This window comes from Acinonyx jubatus, chromosome B4 (genome assembly GCF_027475565.1).
Source record: "Acinonyx jubatus isolate Ajub_Pintada_27869175 chromosome B4, VMU_Ajub_asm_v1.0, whole genome shotgun sequence".
NCBI lineage: Eukaryota > Metazoa > Chordata > Mammalia > Carnivora > Felidae > Acinonyx > Acinonyx jubatus.
The window spans coordinates 35,619,656-35,643,715 of NC_069387.1; the positions used below are offsets into that span (position 1 = coordinate 35,619,656).

At 41.9% G+C, this 24,060-nt stretch overlaps 1 protein-coding gene across 8 annotated transcripts in view; it reads right to left on the minus strand.

Moving 5' to 3' along the window:
- Window positions 1-5,836: 5,836 nt before the first annotated feature.
- Window positions 5,837-24,060, minus strand: part of ERC1 (ELKS/RAB6-interacting/CAST family member 1) — a 505,760-nt gene continuing 487,536 nt past the window's right edge. For all 8 annotated transcript variants that reach the window (XM_053225651.1, XM_053225649.1, XM_053225652.1 and 5 more), the window contains one exon: window positions 5,837-11,469. In XM_053225651.1, coding sequence (XP_053081626.1) covers window positions 11,332-11,469 — 138 coding nt within the window. In that variant the 3' untranslated portion in view covers window positions 5,837-11,331. The remainder of the gene's footprint in view (window positions 11,470-24,060) is intronic.

Below are 24,060 nucleotides of genomic sequence, written 5' to 3' on the forward strand. Positions count from 1 at the left end.
ATTGGACCCAGGGTTTGTTTGCACGCTGCGGCCTGGACTCCACGACGTGACGTCCTGGCCAAAGAATCCAACGTTGGGCTCCAGTCTCCCTGGGTCTCTTTTGTCACAGTGACTAACAGGCAGGGCAGACAAAGCTTGCATTCAAGAGCCCATCCCTGCAGGAGGATAACACGGCCCCAGCTGATGAGGCAGGCACATTGGCATCTGGGGTTTTTTTCCTCCTAAAGCAGAAGCAATATGATTGTTGGCATCTGGCTCCCCTGGGGGAGGGCACTGCAGCCTAAGCCCGGGGGCCAGACTCCCAGAAGGCAGGCCCAGAGCTGTCTGATGTGCTTTCCTGAGTTCGGGCAGGGCTGGGAGGGAGCCTGGGACAGGGGGAGGGGGTGGAGGTGGGTGGCGATTCCCCCACTTGAGACTCCCCATTCCAGGCCTCAGTTTTCCCATCTGTAGGATTCCACACAGTGGGAAATAGCACTTGTAGGCTCTGGTCAGAGTGAGATGAACTTTTAAACAGGTGATGGTTCATTTTCAAGTCTTGAGGCAAAACAGTATGTAGATTTACTCATAGGCCACGGGGATAATTCTACCCTACCATTGGTGGGTGCTGCCCAGCAAACGGTTCCCAAGCAAGGGACAGCCCCCCTCCCCCCGACCGAGCTTATTAATGCAACAAATAGCTGCTGGGTGCCTCTCCTGCACTTTCCTGTGTGCTATCTCGCCTCACTTCACCATGCACCTGTGAAGTAGACACTGTTATTTCTATTTAAAAAATGAGGGGCACCTGAGTGACTCCCTCGGTTAAGTGACTCTTGATTTTGGCTCAGGTCATGGTCTCATGGTTTGTGAGTTCCAGCCTTGCATTGGGCTCTGGGATGGCAATGTGGAGCCTGCTTGGGATTCTCTCTCTCCCTCTCTCACTGCCCCTCCCCTCCCCTGCTCTCTCTCTCTCTCTCTCTTAAAATAAATAAATAAATTTCAAAGAAAAACACATTAAAAAAGTGATAAAACTGAAGGCCAAAGAGGTCTAGTGAATTCTCCAAGGCCACACACCTAATGAGCAGTGCAGATAAGACGAGAACTTAGGTCTTCTTTCATTTTCAAAGCCAAGGTTTCCACATGCCAATCCCTACATTGCCCTTGTTCTCTACCCAGTAAGAGGGATAAGCATCGTGTTCCCCACAGCCATTTGGCCCCACAGACGCTGTACTTGGGCAAGGAGCTAGTGTGGCCCAGAGACAGCCTCCCTGGGGTAGCACAGCCTCTCCTGGACAGGTGTCCTTTCAGAAGCTTCGTGTGGTGGGAATGTCCAGGAAGATAGACTGGCTTCTTGAGTTTTCTTCATTCCTAGAGTCAGATGACTCCTAAAGCTGTAGGATCTTCCTGACATCCATACTCATGATAACGATCAAAGAAAAACTTCAGTCACTCATTCACCCTGGAGCCTGCCCTGTGTTTCCAAGGTTGCTGCCTTTGTCCACTTGGTTCTCCATTTACCTGGACGCCTAGCTCGCTGCCATGGGAGGGACGGCAGGGCCGTAGCACGTCACACAGAAGTTCTCATCGCTGGGCTTTGTTCCCAGCACATCTATGCCACACAAACACACAGTAAGGAGTTCAGGGATGCCACCCCATTAAATTGTGCACACAACTCCTCCAAGATTGCAAATGGACTCCCTCCAAAACTTCATTTCCGACAATGCTGAAGAATACAATCATAATAGGGGCAACTGGGTGGCTCAGTAAGTTAAGCATCCGACTTCGGCTCAGGCCACAATCTCATAGTTTGTGAGTTCAAGCCCTGTGTCAGGCTCTGCTGACAGCTCAGAGCCTGGGGCCTGCTTCGGATTCTGTGTCTCCTTCTCTCCGCCCCTCCCCAATTTGTGCTCTATGTCTCTCAAAAAATAAATAAATGTAAAAAAAAATTTTTTTAAAAGAATAAAATCATAATAAAAAAATCAAGCCCAAGACAAACCAAAAAGGAACCACCTCTTGAGTGTGAATTCCACCAGGGGCCACAGAGGTGGCTTTTTGGCATGGAAACTCTGCGGACATTTGGTGGACATTTTTTCCTCGTGTCCAACACTCCCTCTTAAATGAACATGGTTCAAGTTCTTCACCCTCACAAGCAAGGTTGAAGGGCTAGGGGCACTGAGACTGAGAGACGGGAAGGAGTGTTAATGCAGGAAGGGAAAGATGAAGGTCAGCATGCTGTCGTGGCACAGCTGGAAGCAAGACAGAGGACCAACGTGAGGATGTGCGGATCCCTCAGTCACCCTGTGAATGTTGCTTCTGGTGGGGCAATTACTTCTTCCATCAGACATGGCAAGGGAATGGTCTCTGTGGACAGGGAGGGCTGACGTGGTATTACCAAGGCTTCAAACCTCATTTCTTTCCCATCAAGGGCCAAGAGCATTCATAGTGCTTCATTGCCTGATTCTTGGGGAAGAAATGGCGCCCAGAGCTTAAGAGCACAAAATCCTGTGTGACTCATCCATCCTGCTTGTGAAAGAGCAAGACACATCATTTTCCTCTTCCTTTGAACACCCGCAGCCCCCAGGCTGGCCTCGATGCCTCACACCCTGCAAGGCTAGCAGGGAGTCTCCTCAGAGTCCCGGATCTGACAGAGCCTTCTGGAGAAGGGAACCAAGGACAAAGATTGGCAAACAGACGGACCCAGGTTTGACCCTAGGCCCATCACTTCTTGGCCTTGTAACATTGGGCGATTTCCCTCCAACAGCTCCAGCTCCAGCCTGCTCCTATCTCCAGCAGCCTCCATCGTCACTAGAGACTGGAGACTTCCTGGAGTTGACCCACCCAGGTGCTTTTCTTTTTCTTTTCTTTAATTTCTTTCTTCTTTCTTTCTTTTTCTTTCTTTCTTTCATCAGCTCTTGTTGTGGCTGTAGTTATGGTCACTGGTGGTGTGGGTAATGCTCTACCTTGCCTTCCTTTCCAGGACGGTAGAGATCTCTCACAGTATGGGCCCATCCAACCTCCTTTTAAGCTATGTTTGCGGCCTCCCTGTCTTCTCCTCCATGGTTTTGAGCCAAGCAGTATTTGACCTATTGACATTAGACTGCTTGCTATCCCCAAATACATGGTGTCCTTTTCCACCTCCCTGTTTTTGCTCAGGCTCTTTTCTGCCTCCTCCATCCTTGAACTCCTTTGCTGGCAAAATTCAGTTTAGCTTTCAAGGTCAAAGTTGAAATTCTGTGAAGAGCATTGCCTGCTCCTCTGTGTTCCCACAGTTTATTGGGATTCGTCCTGTACTGACTGTGAGCTCCTTAAGAGAAGTGGCCACAGGAATGGGCTGAGAAGCACAAGCTCTGGAGACAGGGCTGGGTTTAAACTCCAGCCCTACTACTTACAGGCTGCAAGACCTGGGGAAAGTTGTTTAACTGGCCCGTGCCTCATCTGTAAAATGGGGGTAACAGCACCTTCCTCATAGGATTGCTATGAAGAGGAGATAAAACGTGTGTGGTGCTGAGAGCTGAGCCTGACACGTGGGAAACGTGCCCCAAGCTGGTATTACTTGCATGGCTGGTACCCAGAACACAGCAGAGCATGCACACTGAACTGAGTGCTCTGCTGGCAATTTGTGAAGGTGGGTTACTTGGATCCTCGGGGAAAAGGTGCATGTGTGATGACTGGGCAAGTATAATTGGAGGATGTGACTCTTGAACTCAGGAAAATTCCCAGCACCCGTAATCACAGAATGGTATAATGAAGCCGGTGCACCCAGCCCCCAGCTTCAACAGTTACTGATTCGTGGCCAATATTTCTGTACTTATAACCTGCTCCTCACCACCTCTCAACACACATACTGGATTATCTTAAAGCAAATTGCAGACAAGAAAAAAGCAATTTTATGCTTTACACTCTTAAAGGAGCTTTCAAAAGGGAAACACATAATCATATATTATCCTCATTATGGCTGTGGCTTGTGACCTCGATGAAGGCGGCCTTATTTTCAAGGGGAAGGTTGAAAAGAGGGTGAGAGATCAAGGGGCAGCCAAGGGCTCTGGGCTGGGAAACCAGGGCTTTTTCCAGGACATCTGGGAAAGCTCGTGGATCTCAAACCAGCTCAGAACACTCCCTCACCCCCGGATCTAGCTAGTTCTTAATCATCTTTGAGCCAGCCTGGGACATTCCACCTCAAAAATCAAATAATAGCAGTCTTTTCCCAATTCAGAGAAAAAAAAAAAACCAAACCAAGTTAATGGATGGAATTCTCAATTGCAAGTTCTCTTCTCACATATTTTCCTTAAACCTTGTGGTCTCTGTGTCCATTTGTCTGCAACTGAGTGCTGGTAGACCGCAGAGTGAATAAACAAATAGTGAAATAAGATTAATGGAAAACCCTGGAAACAGCTGACCAGTGTAATCTGACAGCTTCCTGTGGACACATCTGCTGGCGGTTGGGATTTTATATCCTGCAGTATGATACACGTTCTGCAAGTGGAATCACTCCTGCTTTGTGACGAAATGACGAGCAACGTCAGGTTTCCAGTCCTGCAAATAGCACGGCCTCCCAGGTGCTCCTCCACCTGGTGGGACTTCTCAGCAGCTGTGCCAGCTGGAGGCAGGCAGGGCTAGAGCCCAGGTGCTGGGAGAACCTGCCAGGAGGGGCGACGTCTGACTCTCCTGTCCAATTCCCAAGTGCCAGAGCACAGTGGGCAGCAGTTTCCATGGGAGAGGGAGTGCATGCAGCAAGCAGGTTGATTCCCTTCTGGAGTAGATGCAGAAACGGAGCTAAGTAGAAAGCGAATTCTCACAAAGAAGTCCCCCAGAGTAACTTCTTATTGAGCCTAAGACCAAGACAAATACCAAAGCTGGGGAATTTTCAAACACAGGTTCTCTAGCTCCTTGACTCTTGGTATTGGCACTTTCTGTTGGTTCCTACAAACCCCACATCCCTGAGCTAATACATCAGATGTACCCCTGTGAAGCCCGAGTCCCAGTTAAAAAAAAAAGGTTCATTCATTTAGAGAGGGCAAGTGAGCATGAGCAGGGGAGGGGACGAGAGAGAGAGAGACAGAATGAGAAAAGATCCTCAGTAGGCTCCCCTCTGTCAGCGCAGAGCCTGACTCGGGGGATTGATCCCACGAACCAGGAGATCATGACCTGAGCCAAAATCAAGAGTCAGACGCTCAACTGACGGAGCCGCCTGGGCGCCCCCTTAGTCCCAGTCCTGAATGAAACCACCTCAGCTATGCCATGGCTGCTCCTTCACCTGAGTACAAGCTCTGGAAACGCAGTTAGATGCGGAACGGGGAAACTGGCTTGGGGCCTAGCATGTAAGGGAGAAAGGAAGGTGGAAATTGACTTTGAAAAGCAATTCAGAGGGCTCCTGGGTGGCTCAGTTGGTTGAGCATCTGCCTTCGGCTCAGGTCATGATCTTGCAGTTCATGAGTTAAGGGCCCCACGGCAGGCTCTGTGCTGACAGCTGAGCCTGGAGCCTGCTTCAGATTCTGTGTCTCCCTCTCTCTCTGTGCCTCTCCCGCTCACATTCTCTCTCTCTCACTCTCAAAAATAAATATTAAAATTTTTTTTAATTAAAAAAAAAAAAGGAACTCAGGGGTTGCCAATCCAGAGTTCAGATGGGAGCCTGAAGGAGGCCTACTCATTTGGGGGCATCACCCCGCCAGGCCCTTCAGGACTGAGCCAGCCTTGGGCTCCTCCGGCCCCACCTTAACCTGGAGCCCCACTGGTTCTTGGCTTACTTACCAAAGCGTTAATCTCTGGGAGACCACTGGCTTCTCCCTGCTTTTCTGGCATTTGAGAACTAATCTCACTTGGATAATCAGACTGAATGAGACTCAAAGAAAGACACAGCACACAATTTTTAAATAACTTTATAATTTCCTGATGGATTTAGTTTGTGAATAAAAAAGAAAAAATGGACAAAGTGTTTACAATAATTATCAAGGCAAAGTTGACTATAACACAATTTCTTTGTAATGTCATTATCCTGTCAGTAACATGACTCTGGCCATCACACACACACACAAACACACACACACGCACACACACACACACACAGTTGAAGGCAGCAGGTGCATCTGCATCACAGACACCATCATTGCGGCTGCTACTGTCACCAAAAGGAACTCAAGCTAGGAGTCAGTGCCCAGTGCTCCTCAGCTCCTCACTAAAGTGCAGCTCCCCTCTTCCAAAGCAGAGGGGGCGAGTCCCAGGGAGACCCCCGAGTCCCCATCCTGGACATCCCGGTGTGCTCAGCAGGTTCCTGGGCTAGTCGGCTAGTCCTGCGTGGGCAGACAGGCCAGAACGGATGGTGTGTTGCCCTCAGGTAGGTCTGGCTGCATTGGAGCGTGAATGCAATACTGGTGCGGTGTGGAAAGAAGGGCTGGGCTCAGAGCACTTGTTCTGGCCCGGGGCGAATTCTCTGGCTTCAGCAGGGTTCCTGTCCTTTCCTGATCAGGGCATCTCTAGGGCCAAGAGAGACAGCCTGGGCCTGGGAGATGTAGGGTCTAAAAAGCTTAAAGGGAAGGAATCTAGGGACTGAAGCCAGAAGGAACTGAGATCTGAGTACAATTCATTCACCTGGATTGTAGGCTCCAGGCTGGCCACTGCTTGGCCCATAGTGGATGAGTCACTGGATGATATAGCACCAAGTGGGCAGGAAAGAGGTTCTGTGGCCTGTACAGGGCTGCCGGGTGTGGCGCTTCCGAGTCAAGCCTAGGTTACCACACAGTATTAGGCACACTGAGCTGGGACCAATGTGGGTTTGAGGGTGGTTATGGGGTCACAAAATTTGAAACCTCTACCCAGGGGTCCTGAGGATGTATAGGAAATCTCTGGCACAGTGGGGACTCTCTGAGCCCCAGATTCCAATTCCTTTTACGCAGCAGTTGTCTCTTTCACTCAGGCAGTCCCCTACCTAGAGTGTGGTCATCGTGTTTCCCAAGTGGCTAGTCCAGGTGCCACCTAAGCCAACTTGGGAGGAGGGGGAGGAGTTGGGCTGCCCCATAGCTTGAATTCCTTTATTAACATGATATCATTTTGCATTTTTAAAAACACAGCTCTTTAACTTTTCAGTTCTACAAACTACTTTTTAATATCTTAATAATCTCAACAATGGACACAATGTAACTGCCCCAATGCTCTGAGCCACACAGACAATATCGACAAGCAGAGAAACAAAGAGGAGGTGGGATGGGACAAAAATCCGCTCCCCCCAAATCAATCCCTAAAACCACCTTTCCCCCAAAAGAGTCAGAAGAAATACCTACAATAGGGTCACAGCACTCACCAAACACGTTGGAAGAAATCAGGAGACGCTTGGTTACAGTTTTGACACTAAAAAGTTTGGAAACAGTTTTTGCTTAAAAAGAGTAAATAAAGACAGCCATTTTGTTCAGAAGGATTTCCCTGTAATGTGTGTGTGTGTTTTTGCCCAAACATTCCCCTAGTCCGCATGGGGAAAATGCCAGATTCTTTTTAGAATATGTCTTTGACCAGTTCAAGTCGCTGTTCTGAGAAGCCCAGGGACTGGCAGTGATGGAGGGGTCGGCCTTGCAGGCTTGCAAAGGGTAGCATCCACACCACATCTACTGTCTCCTTACTTCTCCAGTTCTGAACTCCTGCAGGAGGGACATGAGGCTGGGGAGGCAGACGTGGGAGTTACTGATATTGCTGACACAGGGCCCATGGTAACTTAGGAAGTGCCACGTGAGGGTCACATTCGATGCGACAACATATTCTTTGATTTGCTCTTTCCTCAAAACCCCCGAGAGGGGAGCCAGCGGGCCTATGCTTCACTGCTGGGGTCAAAGGGGAGGGCAGGATGGTTCTGGGATCAGCAGCAAATCCAAATGCCAATCCTGAATGTCGCAGGGGAGGGATGACTAATAAAACTTTGTAATGACTTCCTCTTCTCTCTGGGGAGTGGGTGAGCCAATGAGCTCCCGTGGAAAACCAAACAGACTTTTATTGACAAAAGGTGTCAAGTCCCACTGCTACTACTGACACCAAAGGCAGTCTTGGGTCCAGTTTGCTTCACTAATATTTCTAAAGACCAACTGTAAGGAAGAGAGAGAAGCACTTCGATCTTTGTTAGGTTATAAGGTACTAGGTTAAAGGTTAGAGCTGAGATGGATTTAGGGATTCCCATTCATATTTCTTAATATATTAAAGCCTATTTAAAATCTTTTCCATTTCAAATAGTATCCAAGTCTTTGTAAATCTCAATTCAGATACTTCATCAAGAACTCAATGAGTACCTGGAATAGAGGTATATGAAAAGATGAGAAAATCACATTGTATTTCTTCAGCCCCACATTGGATTCCACTCACTCTTCTTCATCTTGTCCCCTTTCGTGATGACCTTGATTTGGGGTACAGATCTTTAGGTGCTAAGGGGCAACTAGACTTGCCAATGGAATGGATGAGTTTGGTGAACATAATAGGCAATGTGCAGTGAGCTTTCAAGGCTCTAGACCTTCGGCAGCAGTTGAGTGACCTAGTGAAACCATGAACACCAGAAGAGTGTCATGCAATGATAAGTCTTTGTGTGATGGGAATAGTGCATTTAGTAAAAGTTGGCTCAATGAGTTATCTCAACTCAAGAAGATACTCTAAGTGCTGGACACTGTATTAATTTTGTCCCTATAACATACAGTCAGGTCATGTTCACTACTAAAGTTTAGCCAGAACCTACTTTCATCTAGAACCAAACAGTCCCCAGAACCATTTGAGATGCTAGAATGACCACCCAAGAGAAATCAAGGAGATCCCTGCTACGGTTCACAGAGACCACACAGATAATGTTTGCCCCAGATATTTTTCTTACTAGAAGTATTTGTCCAGAGGACTTCAATAAAGTTTTGGAGAAGAAGCAACAAGAAGGCTTGAAATGAAAAGGGGAAGAAAGGAAGTGCAGTGAGAGTCATGCACCAAGTGGGCAAAAGTGACAGGTATTGTATTTGACAGCAAAGACAGAATGAGCAAGACCCAGGGAGACCTGCTGATGCCTTCCCTTGCCAAAGCTGCTAGAGAACAGCCAGAACCAGGCCACTTCTTTGTGGATGGCCTCTTCTCCTGCCTTCTCTGTTCTGCCGTAGTCCTGTGAAGGCTATTATCATACCTCAGTTCCTTGCATTATGGTAGATAAAGTGAGATGCTAATACACCAGGCCTTAAAATACTGGGGGCTATCTACATGATTTATGGGCAGTGCAATAAATACATGGAATTGAGGTGATTGACCACAAACGACCACCACTTACTATCTTACCCCTACATCTCCCACTTCCCCTGCTTCTGGCCAGCCTGGCTATCAGGAAGCATCTCAGTAAGAAGTTTATAAGCAGAGTCCACTTAAACCTTCGATAAGAAACAGTCTACAGCTTCTCATAGGAGAGGCTGTTTTACAGCAGGGAATCAGGGCAGCTGGAGATATGACCATATAAGTTAATGGGTCAGTCAAGGGCTGCTGGTGGGAAGATACTGGACTGAAGGCTTGTGATGACTTTACAGGCAGCATCATTCTTTGGGTGAGTAACTGGGGAGGGGGAAAGGACAAAATGCAAGACAAAAGCATTTAGCCCAGCAACTCTTATCAGAAGATGTGAGTATCTGGTGGGCGTCTGGCTGGAGAGGTGGTTAAAGGCTATACATTTGGGTTAAGTGGTCTCTTTCTTGGTGCCTGATTATTTATTTATGACTGTCATTGTCTAAGCCTGGGAAAAATGCCCCTCAAAATGCCAATACCTTCAACTTGATTTGCAACTTTAGGGTCAATTTTTTGATCCGCAACATGGAGCTGGCCAAGTTCCACGTGGTGTACACAGATGTGTGAAGAAAACACTATCTACTACTGCAGCCCCCCTAAACACTATACTCTTGCAGGGTAACGACAACAAATAAAAATCCCGAACCACCAAATAAGATCCTGCAGGCAAGTAAGTGACTCAGCTCCCTGCCCCTGAACTCATCAATTACATTATAGTGAGAAATGCTCATCTGTAAAACATTTTTTTATGAAAAAGATAACTTCTACTCAGAAGGAGTAGGGAGAGGATAGGTATACCTTTTACTGCTTTGACTCAAACAAGGTATGTCTCAGAGTCCTTTACATTTCTCCCTCACTAAAAAGAGACTTTTTTTCAAGGATGGATACCTAACAGTGACTTGCACATAGTAGGCATTTCATACATACTATTTGAATGAAAGAATGGAGGAAGGAATGTGTGTGGGATGAGAAACATTCATTTGTGCCAGAAGGGAGGTTCCAGACAATGCACGAGGCTATGGTTATGGGAGTGCACATCAAGAGTAAAGCTAAAAGGGTAGAAGGTGGGTCATAAACTTCAGCAACCGCTGGGCCGCAAGAGCATACATAGACCATGGATGGTGGGAAGGCAGAAGCATTCTTTAGGGGCTCAGGGGACTAGAATGCTGATGAGGGAGATGTTTAGGAGAAACCAGCCTGGGCCCAAGGAGCGGTCATCTTCTACAGAAGCAGAGCAGCAGGTGGTTGATGGCAAGGTTCGTGTCAAACCCCTCTTCTCTTTCAGACTGAGACGTATAATCTGACAGATTAAGTATAATAAGGTCAAAGGTCTTAAACAAGAGGGACCGGGGGAGAACTGTTCACACCATCTTCTTATTAACTGGTTGAGAAGAGCAAGGATGAGTGAGACAAACAGGACTGGGCGAAGACTCCAAACTTGCGGTATTAGTGTTCACTAAGCCCTCATGAGGCCTGCTTGCAGCTCCCCTGCATAAAACATTACATGTGAAAGTGAGCGAAAGAAACAGTAAGAAGAGTCAGTTTCTCTTTGTCCCTGTTCTCTCTTTTCCCCCTCTCTCTTTTTAAGATTTTTTTTTTAACCCTTTTAGGAGAAAGCACCTGTTGTGATATTAGAACACTCAGCTCTCTGGTCCATGGGGAAGTTTCTTTCAATATGTTGAACTCCAAGGAGATTCCAGATTTAGTTCTCATGTCAAGGACAGAAGGTAAACAGGCTACCTACTCCATGTCCCACTGTAAGGGCAGAACCACCAGCTTCCACAGTCCTCCACTGTTGATGACCAGATGGCAGTTCTTCACGGAAACCTGGCCACTTACCTACCCTGGACACCAAGAAAATTAGTGTAGAGACAATATCCAAAGTAGAAAGGCAGAGTTAAGATGAGAGCTGTAGAAAGGGTGCTGGAATCATACTTGAAGGACCAACCAAGATGGGATACAGTTTGTAGTGTTTGCTGGGTGCCAGAAGCTCCTGGGAGCCTGTTCCGTCCAGCTCTTCTTTCTTGGCACCTGGATTTACTATAGCAGGCTGCTGGGCTGGCTACTCCCCATAAAGCAGGGTCAGGATGACTCTTCCAATGCGTTGACCACTTGCTCCAGGATGTCGGGGCAATGATCTGCTATCTGCTGGAGAATGGCATTGGCAAACTCCTGCAGTTCTGCATTGTCCCGTTCACCTTTTTCTAGCTCATTCTGAAGCTGAAAGGGAAAGAAAAGATGGATTTCAGATAAAATAAAATTATCCTGTTTGCACTGGGTTAAGAATTATTGTCCATGAATAAAGAAATTGCATTTCCAACAACATGGATGAACGTGGAGGGCCTTGTGCTAAGTGAAATAAACCAGACAGAAAGGCAGATACTGCATGGTATCATTTATAAGTGGGACCTGGGGGGAAAAAGTCAAACTCACAGGTTGCTATCAAGGGCTGGAGGGTGGGGGAGATGGAGCAGGTTGGTAAAAGGGCACAAACTTTCAGTTATAACATGAATAAGGTCTGAGGATCTAATGTATAATACGATGACTACAGTTGATAACATCATACTGTAGAATTAAATTTGCTGAGAGTAGAACTTAAGTGTTCTCATAAGGGGAAAAAAGGAAGTATGTCAGATGACAGATGTATTACCTCGACCGTGGGAATCTTCACAATGTCTATCAAATCATCACGTGCACTTAATAGATCACAATTTTGTCAATTAAACCTTAAAGCTGAAAATTAAAAAAAAAAAAGAGAGGCACTTTCTATGTGAAGTCTTCCTGCATCAACGTTAACAACCAGGAAAGTGTAAACGTTAACATCAAGTGTTTGTTCGTGAAGGTGTGACTAGTTCACCAGTAATCTGCGGAGCTGGAGCCCCAGCTCCAGTCCCCTCATTCCAGGTGGAACATTCTCTCCACTGTGTCCCAATGTCACACCTCTGTCCAGGATGGGGAAAGGGATACATGCATGACCTCAGGTAGGATCTTAATCTTGTGTAATGGTTCTCATCCTAGGGAAACTTACAATTTAAAAGACTTTCCCCATTTGCTATATACCACTTTTGTTCAGTACATTAGACTATCTGCTCATATAGCTAAAGAGATTATTTTGAGAAACATTTAAGATGCTTAGAAATATAATTCTAACTTCCTGTTGTTTCAAACACTCTCTTGGACATTCCTTCAAGCATTAAAACAACATTTATTGAGGGCCTACTACTTGCTGAAAGATGGAACGGATCTGGTCTTTTCCCTGAAGATCCACTTGGGTTAATGGAAGAAAACACACAAACAGATCATTACAACACAGGATGGTAGGGGCCATGGCCGAGGCTCAGACATGCACTGTAGTGGAAGACATAATAGGGCTGTTTGCATCCTGGAGGAGTGTAAGAAGATGCTACTGAAGGCAGTATGTGGTGTGAATCTTGAAGGCTGAGCGGGAGTTTGCTGGGAGGTCAAAGGCAGAAGAGGCTTTCAAGCACATGAAACAAGGGCAGGTGTGTAGGGCTAAGGGCGTGGGACCTTGGGGATGAGGGAGCTTCTCAGCATAGCTAGAGCATAAGGTAAGGGGGCTGGGCAGAGAGTGACAGAAAATGAAGCTGGTTATGCTAACTAATTTGGATATAAATTAAAAAAATAAAATTAAAATAAAATAAAAAAATTAAAAATAAATTAAAAAAAGTAAATGAAGATGAGGACACAGACAGGGCCAGACTGTTTGTAAAGCTAAGGAGTTCAGATTGAATCTGGTTAAAAAACAAAGAAAGAAACACCCACAAAAAGGAAGTCCAAGAGTTTTCAAACAGTGTAGTAACATGGTCAGCTTCATTTTTTTAGAAGAGACCTGTGAAGATAAAAACATGTTAGCCTGAGTGGAGGGAACACTAAGCTAAAAGAAGTTTTGTGGCAAGCCCAGGTGAGAGTTAAGGAGGGCTAACATGGGGGCACCTGGATGGCTCAGTCGGTTAAGCATCTGACTTTGGCTCAGGTCATGATCTCATGGTTTGTGGGTTTGAGCCCCGCGGCGGGCTCTGTGCTGACAGCTCAATAGATTGAGCCACCCAGGTGCCCCTGTTTTAAGGACTGAATGAGCTATTTATATAAACTGCAGTACAATACCTGACACACAGAAAATTATGTATGTTAGATGTTGTTACAATTATTGTTGAATAGGTAAGATTACCTAGACAGAGCATGTAGATTAAAAGGCAAATAGAACCAAGTTTTTTTTTTTTTTTTAAGAACCAAGTTTTAATTACACTGCTGACAGAATCCACATGCTGTGAGCCAAGAATTAGCATGCTGCGTCTTCAAATATATCAAAGAGTTGGGAACAGATTTTGCAATCTTTATTCTGTTAAATGTTGACTGAATACCAGGACATGCAAGGACCAGATTTAGACTACTCTAAGTCTTGACGCATCTCAAGGTCTGACTGTGTCATATGAATATGAATCTCTGAAATGGGGAAACCAAAGAAGCAAAGTGCCTTTTAAATACAGCTGCAAAGAATATAACCCAGAAATACTGCTAGGTGAAAAGGCCACTATTCTCAAATCTCTTGAACAGAACTGAAGTCAATCACACAAAGTAACAGAGGAGGTTGTGAGGTTGTATTGCCTTAGTTTCCCATCTCAGTCCTTCCTAGGAATATTGTGAACATCTTTGGTTTATATTCTGAGTCGGGTATCTGCACTTTACTCTCTACAAGTCACATATTCATTTCCTATGAAATATTTTTCTAATTTGGCTTCTGCTAAGCAGATAATCACGAAGTTACTTAATGGATTCATTTTAGTTTAAAAATTTTCAGGTTTTTTTTTCTAATTCAAAAAGTATTACGCATGCATTGTAGAAAAATTTTAAAACAAAAACACCAAGAAAAAAAACCAACTGTAATATTAGCATCAGGAGATAACCACTGCTACATATTTTGTCATATATTCTTTGAGACTTTGTTTTATTACACACATACACACACACACACACGTGTAATTTTAGAAACAAAATGGCAACGATAGTATATAGATTATTTGTGAGCTGATTTTTTTTTCACCTAAAAATATACTATAAATACATTTCAGACCAAATCCCAAAGGCTCTTTCAGAGCTGGCTAACTAATTCTAAAATTTATCCCTATGTATAAATATACAACAGGAACCAAGAAAATATTTTAAAGGAAGAAAAACAATGTGTGGACTGGCTTACCAGATTACAAAACATACTGTAAAAAGCCACGAATTAGAAGAGTATTGTACTGATGAAATTAGATCAATGGGATTTAGAATATGATCAGGAGGCACTTGAAATCAATTAACTGTATTAGGTCAACTGGGCCCAGTTGTGGTCAGATTCTTGCTCATATCATACATAAACATAAATTTGAAATTACCTAAAGATCTAAATTTAAAAACTATACTGTGAATTCATATTCTTCTCATGTGCATACAAAACATTCTCCAGGATAGATCATATGAAAGCCACAAAACAAATCTTAATAAAGTTAAGACTGAAATCACATCAAGCATGTTTTCCAACCACAATGATATGAAACTAGAAATGTTACAAAGTGAAAACAGGAAAATTCACAAATATTTGTAGATTAAACAACATGTGACTGAAAAACCAAAGGGCCAAGAAAGAAATCAAAAATTACTTGAGGAGCGTCTGGGTGGATTAGTTGGTTAAGCATCTGACTCTTGGTTTTGGCTCAGGTCATGATCTCACGGTTTGTGGGTTCGAACCCTGAATCAGGCTCTGTGCTGAGAGTGCAGACCCTGCTTGGAATTCTCTCTCTCTCCCTCTCTTTCTGCCCTCCCCTGCTCGCACTCTCTCAAAATACATAAATAAACTTAAAAAAAATTACTTGAGACAAAAATGAAAATACAACATACCAAATCTATGGGCTACAGTAAAAACAGTTCGTAAGAGGGAAACTCATAGTGACAGATGCCTACAGTAAGAAGCAAGAAAGATCTCAAACAACTTAACCTTATACCTCAAGGAATTAGAAAAAGAACTAAGCCCAAAGTTAGCAGAAGGAACAAAATAACAAAAAAGACTAAAAAAACAATAGAAATGAAATTGAGACTAAAAAGACAATAGAAAAGATCAATGAAACTAAGAGCTGGTTTTTTGAAAAGATAAATAGACCAACCTTTAGCTAAATTTACCAATAAAAAAAGTAAGAGGACTCAAAATTGGAAATTAAAGATGAGATGTTATAACCTGTACCAGAGAAAGGCAAAGAATCAAAAAAGATTACTACAAAAAATTATATGCCAACAAACTGGACAACCTAGAAGAAATCCATAAATTCCTAGAAACATACAACCTACATAACTGAATCATGAAGAAATAAAAAATTGGAACAAACAGATTTTTAGCAAGGGAACTGAATCAGTAATCAAAAACCTCCCAACAAACAAAAGCCCAGGACCAAATGACTTCACTGGTGAATTCTATCGAACATTTAAAGAAGAATTAATACCAATCCTTCTCAAACTCTTCCAAAAAATAGAAGAGGAGGGACAGTGCTAGACTCATTTTACAAAGCCAATATTACTGATACCAAAATCAGAAAAGATACCACAAAGAAAGAAAATTGTGGCCAATACTGCTGATGAACATAGATACAAGATCCTCATTAAAATATTAGCAAACTGCATTTAATACTACATTAAAAGGATGTACACCATGATCAAGTGGGATTTATTCTAAGCATGCAAGGATGCTTCAACATCTGCAAATCAGTAAAATGTGATAAACTACAGTAACAACATGAAGGCCAAAAGTCATATGATCATCCCAACAGATGTAGAAAAAGGATTTGATAAAATTCAACATCCATTTATAACAACTCTCAACAAAGAGGGTATAGAGAGAATATACCTCAACATAAAATAAATAAAGGAAAAAAAGACAAAGGATTGGGATCAATGTATTATGAAAGTATTAGGCTTGTATACAAGCCTAATAATAGAAAAATGGGCAGAGGATATGAACAAAAAAACTCATTGAAGAAAAACAAATGGCTAATAAGCACATAAAAAATACACAACCTCACTGAGTATTAATAATTACTAATGAGTAGTTAAAGAAATACAAATTAAACAAGATAGAGTTTTGTTCCCCCTATCACACTGGCAAAAGACTGTTAATCCGTGTTGGTATATGTTTGGGGAAGTGGGTACTTTGATACTGCTAAGGGATGGAAGGACTTTCAATTTTACTCTCTATACTTTTTTTTTTAATTACAGTTGACACACAATATTACATTAGTTTCAGGTGTACAACAGAGTGATTGAACATACCTATATGTTTATGCTATGCTCACCACAAGTGTGGCTACCATCTGTCACCATTACAACACTATCACTATACCACTGACTATATTCTCTATGCTGTACCTTTTATCCTCATGACTTATTCATTCCATAACTGAAAGCCTGTATCTCCCACTCCTCTTCATCCATTTTGCTCAGTCACCCATCCCCATCCTCTCTGACAACCACCAGTTTGTTGTCTGTATTTATAGGTGTGTTTATGCTTTTTATTTGTTTATTCAATTGTTTTGTTTTTTAGATTCCACATATAAGTGAAATCATATGGTGTTTGTCTTTCTCTGACTTATTTCACTTAGCATAATGCCCTCTAGGTCCATCCATATTGTTGCAAATGGCAAGATTTCATTCCTTTTTTACGGCTGAGTAATATTCCATTGTATATATGTGTATGTGTAGATACGTCTCTCCCTTCCTCCCTCCCTCTCTTTATCTTCTTTATCAATTCTTTATCCATTCATCTATTGACAGACACTTGGATTGCTTCCATAATTTGGCTATGGTAAATAAAGCTGGAATAAACATAGGGAAGAATGTATCTTTTCAAATTAGTATTTTCATTTTCTTTGGGTAAATAGCCATTAGTAGAATTACTTAATCATATGGTGTTTTTATTTTTAATTTTTTTGAGGAGTCTCCACACTGGTTTCCACGTTGTACCAATTACGTTACTTCCAAGAGTGCACAAGGGTCTTCTTTTCTCCATAGCCTCATCAACACTTGTTACTTCTTGTCTTTTTGATTCTAACCATTCTGACAGGTATGAGGTGATACCTCATCATGGTTTTGATTTGCATTTCCCTAATGATCAGGGATGTTGAACACCTTTTCGTATGTCTGTTGGCCACCTGTATGTCTTCTCTGGAAAAATGTCTAATCCTCTCCCCATTTTTAATAAGATTTTTAATTAATTAATTAATTAATTTATTTATTTTTTGGGTGTTGAATTGTACAAGTTCTTTATATATTTTGGATATTAACCTCTTACTGGATGTTTCCTTTGCAAATATTTTCTCCTATTCAGTAGATTACCTTTTTGTTTTGTTGATGGTTTCCTTCATTGTGCAAAAGCTTTTTATTTTGGTGTAATCCCAATAGTTTATTTTTGCTGTTATTTCCCTTGCCTGAGGAGACAAATCTAGAAAAATGTTGCTAAGGCAAAAATCCAAAGAAATTACTGCCTGTGTTTTCTGCTAGCATTTTTACAGTTTTAGGTCTCAGATTTAGGTCTTTAATTAATTTTGTTTACTCTATATACTTCTATATTATTTAATACCACAAGCAGCATCAATTTTATAAGAAATTTGGATAAAAAGATATAATATAAATATTCAAAGCTGCATGTGTTTTTAAACATGTAATTCTGATATTCCAAGACTGAAAAGGGGTAAATAGAAATGTATAAAATATTCATTCAAAAAGTATTGATTGTTTTGCCAATGAAAAGGAATTTAGTTCTGATACATGGTATATAACATGAACCATGAAAACACTATGCTGAGTCAAATAAGCCAGTCAACAGAAGACCACATACTGTATGATTCCATTTTTATGAAATGTCCAGAATAGGCAAATCCAGAGTCAGAAAGTAGATTAGTGGCTGCCTAAGGCTGGGGTGGGATGGGGTAATTGGGAGTGATTGCTAATAAATATGTGTTTCTTTTTAGAATGATGAAAATGTTTGACAATTGATGTGGTAACAGTTGTCCAATTCTGAGAATGTACTAAACCTACTGAAATGTACACTTTATATAGGTGAATTGCATGGTGTGTGAATTACAGCAAAATAAAACTGCAAAGACAGAAAAAAAGGAAAGAAGGAAGAGGAAGTTTCTTGAAGAGTGTGGCTGTTGAGATGAGGGCAGGAAAGAGGGTCTGGAGAAATAGTATGAACTATTCACAGAGGCACAGAGGAGGAAATGTACTTGGCTGTTCACTGAAGTTCAGGAATACAGGAATTACTGGGTCTTGACAGAAGCAGTACCAGTTCTTTGATGGTGACAAAGGGTCCTTGGGCTGGCTAGGCTTGGGCACATCCCTCAGAGGACCCTCACTCTATTACATGGTTTCAGTGAAGCCACACCTAGGGCATTGCGTTCCATTTCAGGCACCTTATTACCAGAAAAATGGAGACAAACTGGAATGAGTTCAAAGGAAAATGGCAGGCATGACTAAGAAGCTGAAAGGATCATTTTATGGGGCAGGATTAGAACTAAGTAGTAGACCTGAACTAACTGAAGACTAAGCGAAGGGAATGCGATTATTACCTACAAATGTCAGGAGGGTGTACACAAGAAGCTGGAGGAGTGGTTTAGCAGTGGAGGAGAAAGTATAAGTAGAAGTGGTAGAAAAAGATTAGGGGGAAAAAAAAAACAGAGGCAGACTATAGGCTATGCTTTTTCCAAGGGCTAATGAATGGTTTGCCTGGGAAAAGGTGTTTAAAAAGAGGATCAGAAGAATCAAATAGTTCAGAGAAGGAAAAAAAGAGTTTAGAGAAGGAAGTGTTCCTTCATTAGCTGGAGTTGCTTTCCATCTGGTGGAGCTTTCCCTATTCTCCAGGGATTATGCATGGTTTGCATTTTATCTGAAAGCAGTATTAGATGTGGGCATGGCTGAGCAGGGAGAGAGTTTATTGGCACTTGATCCAATATATGCTAAAATTTCCTGTCTTGAAAAAAATCTCAAAGATCAATTTTTTGTGTGAAACCTGAATTACATTTAAAATGAGGCTTTTTATTTTGACTTCGAAATGTAAAGCTTTAGTCATTCTGAAGTCAAAGGAGTACAGGAATGTGTGAGAGAAAAAAAAGACCACTTAGGAAAGAAAGGCAATGTGAAGCCATCAAACTAAAAATGTAGACAGATGTGTTATACAGCACAGGTGTGAAAACAAATCTTGAAATATATTAGTACCTTGTTATTTTAAAATATTTCTTTAGCATACACATCGCATGTCTAAAAAAGGAAGTTTTTATACGGTATCAGTATGTAGTGGGTCCTATGGATAAATTGGGAAAAGTGTGTTCTGGCTTCTGAAGTATAATTTACCAGATATCTCACTCACTCTTCTTGTTCCCTCTACCCCTGCCCACACCCTGCCACTATGCCTGCCTATTCAACTCTCACCTCCTCCCCAAAGAAGGCCCTTTTAGATTTAACATCAGAAAAGAATTTCCCAAAAAGTACAAACATGTAATATTTGGGGTTTAACATAAATTCTTATTACACCCTAGCTGCTAGGAATTAAATCCTTTCCCCTCCCCTCTTTCCCTTCCTCGTTAAAGCTACATATCCAAACTTAGTGGATATTAAGATTGAGTAATCCAACAAGATCTTCTATTTCCTATTCTCTACTTTCTAATATTGGCAGGCTAATTCCACCACTGCAAGTACTGAGGTGAAAAATACTGTCTTCTTGGTTTACTTTCTTAAAACACCATAATTATATGCAGCACCTAAGTTTGCACAATGCCCTCTCTAGATAGAAAGATGCAATTTTCTGTGTACATATTGAAAGCTTTGCATCTAAACCAAACAACAAATTTAAAAACACTTCTAACGTAAAATAATTTCTACAAAACTGCAAAGTGGATTTGTTCCCACGAATCCCGCAAGCTCCTGCTGCAACTTAAGCATTAAATCCCTTATCTCAGCACCCTCGTTTCCCTCCATATATAAAATATCACTACAAAATCTTCCTCAAATCTCTTGGGTACCTCAAGATTGAGTGGAAAAACCCAATTCTACTAAACCTTAATTTGATGAAGATACTCTGAAGGAAGAGATTATTGTAGTAATAGATGAATAGGTATGTACAGTAGAGAAAATATAAAATAACATGCTTTGCTCAACGAAATAGGGATTTGAAAATGTGGATTAGGGATGACTATGAGGGCAACAAGTCTTGCTGCTCTAAACATTCTGCACATGGGGTCTGGGGCCGTTAGTGACCAAGAGCACAGCACTCATGATGGGTTAGTACCATTCACTGAATAAGCAACCAGTGAGTCTGAGGAAATTGTTACTAAGGTAATACAGACATGAAACACACTACACCTCAAAACAACCTCACAACACTCCTTGTTCCTAATCTATTTTCCAGGTACCCTGTAGCCACCCTTCTATGACCCTGTCCCTTCAATTAACTCTGTGTTTCCAATCTCTCCTCTCCCCTGGTCTTTCACCATGGCTTCAGAGGGCACTCTCATCCTGAAATGACCTGTTGAATCTGCTTCCCTCACAAGCTAGTCCCAATTTTTCTCTTTCTTTCACTACCAAACATCTCAAAAGAACAGTCTATATTTGCTATCTCTGTTTCCTATTTTCCTCCTTAGCATCTAAGAATTTAGTTTTTGCTATTCACTGAAACTGCTCTCTCAAAAGGTTACTAAGCTAAGACTCCCACACTGAAAACTGTAAAACATTATTTACAGAAATAAAAGATATCTTAAATGGAGGAATACAATATGATCATGGATCAGAAGACTCAATAGTATAAAGAATTAATTCTGCCCAAACTAATCTACAGATTCAATTCAATCCAAATAAAACACTCTGGCATGTGTGCATGTAAACTGACAAGCTAATTCAAGGCGTAAGTGGAAATGCAAAGAACCAAGAAGAGCCAAAGCAATCTCAAACAACAAAGTGATAAGAACATGAACTATGTTACTGTTATTAGCATAGCTTGCTATTGGCACGAGAACAGGCAAACAGACCAATGGAACAGACAAGGGGACCCAGAAAAACAGCCCAAATCTGGGAATAACCCCAATGCCCACCAACAACTAGGTGATAAATTGTGGTATATTCATTCATACAATGGAATATCATACAGCAATGAGAATGAACGTGTATGTATATCATAATAGACACATTTCATAGACATGACATTGAATGAAAGAAGCTAGACACATACTCTGTGATTCCAGGTATATAAAATTAAAAAACAGGCAAAATGAAGTGTTAGAAGCCAGGTTACCCGTGGAGGGTGGAGTAGTGGCATGACAAGAGATTTCCGAGGTGCTGGTAACTTTCTGCTTCTTCAGGTGTTCATTATAGGAGTGTGTACAAACTCATTGAGCTGCATACTTATGATTTATGTAGTTTCTGTATGCATGTTATAAAAAAACAAACAAACCAAACCTCAAGGATTACCTAACAGCACAATCCAGTGGTCTTAACTGTCTTATCCTTGAACTCCTCTGTGATACTTGTTCTGATAACACCTCCTTCTAAAATCTCTCTCCCACTTGACTTTCTGGCTCTTCTCTGCCTGTCCCTATATTTCTTGTCTGTCTTGCTGCTGTTCCTCTTCTTTCTGCTTCCTCCCACACATGCAAAACCTGAGTTTTAGGGGACATTCCTCTGTTCTTCGTCTTTTGTCCTCTGCTTAGACTGTTCTCCTTGAGCTTTATTTATGAAGTGGTAGTAATAACAGCAACTAACTTACTGGACATTTATTGTGGACCAGGTATTATTCTAAGTGCTTTAGTACATTGACACAATCTACTTTCTTTGCCCATTTTATGATTTCTTTTGGGGTAAGTTTTCGTGGGTTTTGTTCAACTTTAAGCATAGAAAATTTCACACATACACAAAAGAAAACAGTAAACGAACCCTCACGTGACCTAAATTTAAGGATTATCAGGGTATGTCAACATAATTCTAATTCCCTTCTCTCCTGAATTTGACTATTTTTCAAATGCTTAATAAATACTTCTTTGTGAATGTTCCACTTATACATCAACTCGTACTGTTCATACTGTTTAATAAACTGTTGTTTTTACTTAATTACTACAAGGAGTTTTTCATGTGATTATAAATTCTTCTAAAATACAACTTGTATTTTTATTAAAAAATTTTTAAAAATATTTATTTATTTTTGAGAGACAGAGAGAGACAGAGTGTGAGCAAGGGAGGGACAGAGAGAGAGGAAGACACAGAATCCAAAGCAGGCTCCAGGCTCTAAACTATTAGCACAAAGCCTGATGCAGGGCTCAAACCCCCAAGCCACGACCTGAGCTGAAGTCAGACACTCAACCAACTGAGCCACCCAGGCGCCCCTAAAACACAATTTTTAAATGGGTCATATTGTAATCAAGTTTATTGATGTATTTTAATTTAAATAATTCCATTATTAGAAATTTAGTTTGTTTTCAATTTTTTCTTTTTATAAATAGTGACCTGTTGAGTTTGCTAGTACATAAGTCTTTGCGTATTTATGATCGTTTTCTTTAAATTCCTGGATCAAAGGGTATACACCTCTTTAAAGCTTTTGACATCTTACCAAACTGTTCCAGAAGAGCTGAACTAATATTCAGCCCACAGACAACAAATATGGGTGCTCATTTCCCCACCCACTCAATATAGTGAGGCAACACACATGCACACACTCACACACACACCCTGATCTTGCAGATATGACAGGGCTATTTTCATTTGCAGTTCTTTGTAATTCTTTTCATTTATAGCGAAGCCAAAAATTGAGGCAAAACATTCATAAATATATTTATTGGCCATTTCTTCTTCTGGGAAATTCCTGTTAACGCCCTTTCCAGGCTATGTTTCTTTTGGTTTAGTTTCTTCCTTGCTGATCTCACGGTCACTACCCTAACACAAGCTATCTTATCCTAGATCTTTTGCTTATTGTAATAGCGTCACATGCACATCAACCCTGGTTTTAAGAGCACTCTTTCTAAAAACATGTTGGATTAGGTTCCCTCCTCCTCTTCCAACATCTTAAATGATTTCCTACTTACAAAACGGAGGCCAGTCTCTTTGGCATGGCAACCACAGTCTGGCTCCATCCTACTGTCCCAATTTCATCCTCTGTTATAGCCTTGCCACGTGCAAATAGCCTCCTGGTATATGCTCTTGTCTTTGCTTTTACTTTGATGTGGTTCCCTCATTCTAGAATGTGGATAATCTTCCCTCCTACATACCTCTCTTCCCTGTCTTACTCATTCTTTATGATTGAGCTCAACTGGCTCTTCTCTCTATGAAGGTAGAGGTAAATATTGCTGTTCTTCTCTGTTCTCTTCAGAGGTAAATATTGCTGAAGTATTAATTTTGTCTTGAGTTTCAAGAATTGGCTATTTAATTCCCCAACTCTTCTTCAAACTCCTTGATAGATTCTTTTTTACATATCAATGCTGCCTAGCAAAATACCCTGCACATAACTAGCAATTGAGAAACGACTGGTGTATAGATGGAAGGAATGCATGCTAATCCTGGATGGGGGAGGGGGACACTGATAACTTTCCAAAGAGTTTTTTTCTCTAAGTTTGTTTATTTGTTTAGAGAGCATGCTAACAGGGGAGTGGCAGAGAGAGAGGGAGAGAGAATCCCAAGCAGACTTTGCACTGGGATCAGGCCCAACGAGGGGCATGAACCTATGAACCATGAGATCATGACCTGAGCAGAAGCCAAGAGTCAGGTGCTTAACTGACTGAGCCACCC